Below are 7500 nucleotides of genomic sequence, written 5' to 3'. Positions count from 1 at the left end.
ATATGGAAGATACATGTGATGGATGTTGATGTAATTATGTTCCTTGTTTGCACCAACTCCGTCTCAGATCCCTGATAAACCTGACTGCAGTCAGCAATGATGGCCGGGTTATTTCATAAACGCTGAAGTCTTGCTAACCATTGGAACCAGAAAAGTGACTCGTTTCCTGGAATCCCATCCGTGATAATGTCCCACGTAACCTTTTATTTGTTAGTCATTACTTCTTTTTTTCCTATAGCGATGAAAGACAATTATATCTCCAATTCTTCTGATTCTTGTAAACTTAGACGGTTGGCCCCTTTTACTTCAGGAAGCTTCAGCTAATCAATCCCCGCCCATTGTGGGGCATGCAGTCATGTTAGAGTCACGCTGTGGCAAAAGTTCCTGCTGACCTCTTAAGTTCCTGATGCAATCACTCGCTTGGCGTTAGGTTGATAAATGGCCAGCTTCCTGCAGGACTGAAACCTTAATCACCGAGATTACCATGTCCGAGTGCTGTCTACACATCTGTGCTCATTACGGTCGGCCGTATTACAATTTTTCGTGACTAAAAATTGTCAGTCTCGTGCTGCACCTCAAGTTTACTTTCCTTACCGAGTCATTGTCATGTGGTAAATGCTGATAAGAATTTACAAAGTAGAAGTATTGAATATAAGAGTTTTACATTGTTTAATGCGGTATATATATATATATATATATATATATATATATATATATATATATATATATATATATATATATATATATATATATATATATATATATATATATATATATATATATATATATATATATATATATATATATATATATATATATATATATATATATATATGGTGTCCCGCGAGTTAAGGTACATACTTCGGGATTTGATGGTTAAAGTAACTTTAAGTCAAATAAATACTCCATACACATATGCTGTGTTTTGCTTTGTTTTGCAAGAAATTAATGTGCAAGTTGTGTGTTGTGGCAGCCGCTCGCCTGGGTGAGCCTCCACCTCCTTCCCAACCTTACTTGCTACGTACTTGAGTGGCGCCGCGCGGCATTAAGTGATTATTTTTTGTGAACAATCTTTGCAGTCAAAGCCTTACCGGAAACAGTTAGCTAATGACAGATTGAATTTTTGGATCATGTCAAGACTAGCGAACCCAACATCTCCATGTCAAGAACAGCGAACCCAGTGACCATGTTAAGAATGGCCTGTCGTCATGTAAAGAAAAGCAAACCCTTGACAAAATATGTTCTATGTTTTATGAACAACAAATGAAAAATTGGCAACATGAACTCATTTTATTGATGAATAAACAGTGGAAATTATATGCTAACATAATATTTGATTTCCATAAAAAATCTGTAAAAAAAAAAAAAAAAAAAAAGTTATTGAAAGGATATTTCATGGCGATCGTATTACAGAACCTTGATAACCTGTCAACCGTAAAAACTTAGTTATTGAAAGGATACTGCATAACGATTGCATTACAGAACCCTGTCAACCGTATTTCGTTCCATCCACATGAACTGATTTAAATAAATAACCTTGTAGAAAAGTGCGCTTGCATCCTTGTATGTTCTTAATTTTAGCCTTTTGCTTTGCCCAGTATGATTCTACATGTTGTGTGTGAATGTTTGTCTGCAGGTCAACAAATTGCAAAGAATGGTTGACAGTTATGTGGTGGTAGTTTTGATTATAAGCAATGTTTCTGTAAGCTTGCCATTCATCACTGAATAGTTGATCCAGGTCTCACCACTTTTTCAATTATTGGCAGCAACAGGTCTTGAAAAATACACAACTGGTATCCTCCAGCAAGCGTGAGCTTCATACCTGGTCACACAGGCGGCCTCCTCAGCATAGCTGGGCACGATAATGAAAAAAATTATCATGATAACTGATAAATCAATAATGATAACATCAGCGATAGCTGATAATTGGCAGTTGATGATAAATTTATCACGTGATAAATTGATAAATCCAAAATTTCAATACTAGCAATAACGATATTGATATTTTAAATTAAAAAAATTGATAAATCCAAATCTTTATTTTTATCTTTATCTTAGAAAACTTAGAAAAAATTTATAAAAAGCTTTAAATTCAATGTTTACCCTTTATCTTCACTAATGATAAGTACTGTTTTAAAATAACTACATTTGATTTTGAAAGTTTAAAACTTCAACATGCTCATGTTTCAAAAACTAAAATGATCAATTATTGCTAGTTTGGTTCCAAAAGTATTGGCAATACCAATGAATTGATAATACAGGAAAAATAATGATCAGATAACCATAATCTGATATCGTTATCATGATAAATTATCGCGATAACTTATCCCAATAATGCCCACCTATGCTCTTCCAGTGGCCCACCTTGCCACACCCTCAGCAGGCTCCTCTGAACCCTTCAGGGCTCTCCTTGCTCTGGTGGTCTGCTTTGCCAGTCTTTGTCCTCCTGACTCTGATATGGCAATGTAGGGCGTCAGCTCCCACTGCATAAAGAGGCGGGGCCAGCCCCAGAGCGCCAGCTGTCATCTTCAGGAAAGCCTCCATCTCGGAGGCTAGGGTCAGGGTATCTTGAACATCTTTTGGATGGGCCTGGTTCACAGAGATCTGCAGCCACAAGTCCTGAAGGGTGTCCATGAAACACTCCCTTGCCAGGAGGTTCAATGGTGGACCAAGGACTCCACCTCCTGCATTAACTGTGTGAGAGGCTTACCTCTGCCCCTCACCTGCACCTTAAGGCATGCTCTGGCACCTCAGCTTGCTGGCGTCAGGTGGCCCAGGACCTCCATTGTTTGGCCCTGTAGACTGGTGATGAGCTGCAGGGCTTGTTCCTTCATGTCAGCATCTCAAACTGAGCTTGATAAGTCTCCCAAGGAACTCTGCTGGCTTCCTTCACCTGTGGCAAGTCCACGGGGAAGCAGGAGGTGACCCACAACTCCTACTGACCCCCTCCTCATTGCTGGGAAGTGAGAAAGGGCAAAGGAAGGTGGAGAAACCTCCCAATGTGGCAACAGAGCACATAGCCCGTACAGGCTCCCAAGTGTCCTCATGATTTCCCACCAAATCTTCCTGGGCAATGCACCACTCCACTACTTCTTGACAGCACATTGCCACCTCTCGCACTGCTTCCCCGACTTGCCTCTTAATGTTGGTCAGAGTCTCCTATAGTTCCTCCTTGATTCAGACACAGCACTCATCAACAGCCTCTTGCAGTTCCTCCAGGACATGGGCACAGCTCTTATCAGTATACCACTGGCCCCAGTCTTTCATTACCTGCATCTTGCTCTGCAGGGCAAATCTTGCATCCTCCACCATCTACTGTGTCTGATGTGCTTCCTGTGCCATCTGCTGTGACACCTGTGCCATCTACTGTGATAACTGCTGTACTATGAGAGTCAACACGTCTGGCTTTTCCTCTGGGGCAGGGAAGCAAGCCTGCCAACACATGGCAACAGCATGTCCTTCTCTCCCATGTTTGTACTAGGGGAGGTGGTGCCCAGTATGAAGGTAAACTTGTAGTAAAAGCAGTTGCAGATACATTAATAAAATAATACTGTACAATATAAATAATGAAGTGAAGTTGCCAGCGTATACCATTTCCACCACCAAGGCCAAAGGTGGACAAGGACTCTACATGTCCGCCAGCTAGGCTGGGTGGGCATGAACTACTGATGATGGGGTGGTTGCTGGGCTAGCTCAGGTCACGGCCAGGTCTAGCATCCAGAGAAAAAGAGATGAGAGTTGACCTCACTCCCATGTGGTGACAGGTAGGATGGCCAGAGGCTTGGTGTCAGGTCCCTGGGGAAGGGCATGCCATGGAATGTGGGCGGCAAGGGTGTGAGCATGTGCCCCCACACCAGCACATGCTTCCCGCCAAACTGTCCACTGTATTACCTGTACATTTTCTTCACCGACACATACAAAAATTCAGATCATGTCAAGATTAGCAAACCCATTCATAGCAGGGTTTGCTATTCTTTACAAGGAGATTATGGGGCTCGTTATTCTTTACATGGGAATGATCAAGTTTGCTGTTCTTGACATGAACACTTTAGTACTTTGGTACAAGACATTTCAATAAATTATTAAATTTCAAGGCTTCTGTTCACTAGTTAAACTTTCTGAACCCTCATTGGTTCAATAACTGTTTTCATACACTGGTTTTAATTTCTTAATTCAGATATCCAGAAACTCTCAAGGTGAACAGATCTACCATACATTCACGGAAGTTGTGAAACCAATACTCTCAAAGCTTTCGTTTACTAGATAAACTGGTTCAATAGCTGTTTTCTTTCTTAATTCAGATAGCCACAAACCCTCAATATGAACAGATCTATGTTCACAGAGGTTGTGAAACCATTGTTTGGGGAGGATAGCTTACCAGTGATTGACTGGATGAAGAACAAATCACTTATTTGACGAGAATTAAAATGTGAATCATGTAATACATTTATGAATTGGACAAAATGTAGTGCCCCTCTAGACAGTTATGTGTGGAAGTACCAAATTAAAGGCTTTTCATGGTACAAATGAAATGTAGCGATAAGAAAAGACTCATTTTTTGCTAAATCAAAAGTGAAATTACAGCAGTGGATTCATATCATATATTGATGTAATGAAATTAGGGAAGTGGAAACTTCTCGTTTTGTAAATATATCTCACCAGTTAACAGTGGATTTTTATAACCTTTTCAGAGAGGTGTGCACAAGACATTTTAAGCTTAATCTTAAAGAATTTGGTGGATCTGGGATGACAGTTCAAACTGATGAATCGTGCTTTTCACATAAACCTAAACACCATCGAGGAAGGGCACCTAATAATCAAGTCTGGGTTTTTTGGCTTGGTAGATAATAGTACATCACAAGCAAATGGGTATATGGAAATAGTTGGGCACAGAGACCAACAGACACTTCTGCCAATAATTGAAAAAGTGGTGAGACCTGGATCAACTATTCAGTGATGAATGGGAAGCTTACATGCAGACTGACCGAGCTGCTCTCTGTTGACTCAAGATGTTGAAGGAGCCAGAGGAGCAACTTGCTAGGTGGCTGGGCAAGTTTGAGCAGTATAATTACCAGATTGTGTACCACGCTGAGAGGGTGCACAACAATGTTGACAGCCTCAGCTGGCGACCCTGTTAGCCTGGTTGTGCTCACTGCTCCAGGAGAGAAGCTGATATCACGTGCCAGCATTTGCAGGTCCTGGGAGGTGTAGGAGCAGCCAGTGAGCAGTGGAGGAAGGACCAAAAAAAAAAAAGAGGATCCTGATCTGATCCCCATAATTCAGTGGCTTGAGGCTGGTGAGGGATGGCCATACTGGGAGCACCTGTCACCTGAGAGCCCCACTACCAAGTGCCCGATGGAGCAGTGCAAGGTGCTTTGCTTGGAGGAGGGCATGCTTCAGCATCGTGTTTCAGCAGTGTTGGGTGGACACCAGGAGAGGTGAAGACCGCTGGGTGGTGGTGTCCAACGGGAGGAGTTACTGAGGGAGATGCACAAGGGAAACATGAGTGGCCACTCGGGTGTTAAGAGGACACTGGGGTGGCCTTGGTAGCGTGTGTACTGGATCAGCCAGAGGCAGGATGTGCAAGAGTGGTGCCATGCCTGCTGTGTGTGTGTGGCAAAGTGGATTCCTGCCCAGAAGACACATGCCCCCTCCAGCTGTACCAGGCTAAGGCATTCATGGAGTGGATAGCTGGCCTGTTCCCTTGCACTCAGAGGGGCAACAGATTCCTCCATGTGGCCATGGATTTCTTCACAAAGTGGCCAGAAGCCTGTGCCCTTCCCAACCACAAAGTAGATATGGTGGCAAAGTTCCTTGTCACTTAAGTGTTCACATGCTTCAGGGTGCCGGGTGAGCTCCACTCAAACTAGGGACGGGAGTTCTGTGGAAGTGGGGAAGAATAAAGGAAAAGAGAGAGAGGGAGCAAGAGTACAAATACCAGACATATAATTAAGAATGGCTGCTCACTGCCCTGAGATTACAGTAAAAATCCTTGTGCTCACAGAGTCTCTTTCCCAAATTAATTTACCCTATTCTAAATGTCCCTTTTGACACACACAGTCAATTGCAGAAGAGTTGTCCTTGAAGATAAAGTGATCAGTATCCACCTAGCCCATATATTTCACTCGTGAGAATTATGAGAAGAGAAGTGTTTTATTCATATAAGCCAGCATGAGGTGCAACGTGCAAGTGGGTGGGTATATGTATGTATGTATGTGTGTCACCACCCCACCCCCTCTCTCTCTTGGACCCAGGGGATAAGTGAGTAATTACTGGCAGTATGTCCCAGCCTATCTAAATAGCATAGGAGTCTCCATAGTAGTCTGCCAGGGAGTGTAGTTGATTATAATGCATTCCATATCTAGAGAAGTGACTCCTCAACTGAGTGCATGTGTGGGCTGAGTTCTTGTATAGTGAGAGATGAATTACCCTCCTGTGTGTTTGTGGGCATTTGGCTGTAGTCTTGTCACTGGTTAGTATAATTGTTTTGTTAAATGCTACTGTGGGCTAAGGCTGCTGAGCCACAGAGGACTTAAGTGATTATCAGTGTTGTGAACTTTACTCCCTCCTCAGCCCCTAATAAGGCCTGCCATCCAGGAGGCTGTAAATGACAGTATTTGGCTAGAGGCTATAATACACTGTTGGACAGTAGGGGGAATCGATACGTGGGCAGTAGTCCAGCAGGGTTTTATGCCTCGACCATATATGTGTTGTTGCTCATAACAATTGTTTCTTTCTAGATGTGGTTGCCCAGCTGGTTGTAATTGTATTTTCCTTGTCTGTGGGTAGGTAAAATTGATTGGCAACCTCATTCTCTGTATATACAGAGAGAGAGAGAGAGAGAGAGAGAGACTAATGTTTCTCTTCTTCCATAGGGATCAGAGAAGGTGGAGCTAATGTTGCAGAAGGGGCTGCTGTATGCTTTGCCAGGCACTTGCGAGGCGGGGCTTCTCCCTCGCACCTCCTACGTCATCAGCGGCTATGTGGCTGGCTCCAAGCCTTGGGTGTCACTATGTAACTTTGCGTCTCCTGTCAGAAACCTGACACCCAAAATGAAAAAAGGCTTCCGGCTTCTCTATCAGAGTGGCTGTGACTGTCAGGTGAGTGGAAACTGATGGGGAACCTCTTGCTCTCTGCCAAAAAAAAAATAACTCCAGCCCTACTGAATGAGCTTTTGGTAGAGTGCTTGACATAATGTGTTTGTTGACATATTGACTGCTGTGTGGCCTGTGTATTACCTGAAGAATCTGCTGACTGGTTGGGTGACCTGTTGACTAGTTGGGTGATGTATTGCACTGAGTGCCTTAGTGGCTGGCAGATTAACTTGCAGATTTACTCACTGTGAGGTGGAAGGATTGTCAATCACTTGGTCACATAACATGCCAAACTATTATTCTTAAATGCACCGAAGGAGTGACAGAGAGAGATGACTGACTAGTGTTGTTACAATGAGTGACCTACTCTTACCGAATGGCCAGTTGTCTGAACCTAAGTGTTTAA

At 42.9% G+C, this 7500-nt stretch overlaps 1 protein-coding gene across 2 annotated transcripts in view; it reads left to right on the top strand.

The window, feature by feature from the left end:
* LOC135104946 (tissue inhibitor of metalloproteinase-like) overlaps positions 1 to 7500 on the top strand; it is a 55941-nt gene that overhangs the window by 14379 nt on the left and 34062 nt on the right. For both annotated transcript variants that reach the window (XM_064012759.1, XM_064012760.1), the window contains one exon: positions 6876 to 7100. In XM_064012759.1, coding sequence (XP_063868829.1) covers positions 6876 to 7100 — 225 coding nt within the window. The remainder of the gene's footprint in view (positions 1 to 6875; positions 7101 to 7500) is intronic.

The sequence above is a fragment of the Scylla paramamosain genome, chromosome 11 (assembly GCF_035594125.1).
Source record: "Scylla paramamosain isolate STU-SP2022 chromosome 11, ASM3559412v1, whole genome shotgun sequence".
NCBI classification, from domain to species: domain Eukaryota; kingdom Metazoa; phylum Arthropoda; class Malacostraca; order Decapoda; family Portunidae; genus Scylla; species Scylla paramamosain.
This window is presented reverse-complemented; position numbering and strand designations above follow the sequence as displayed.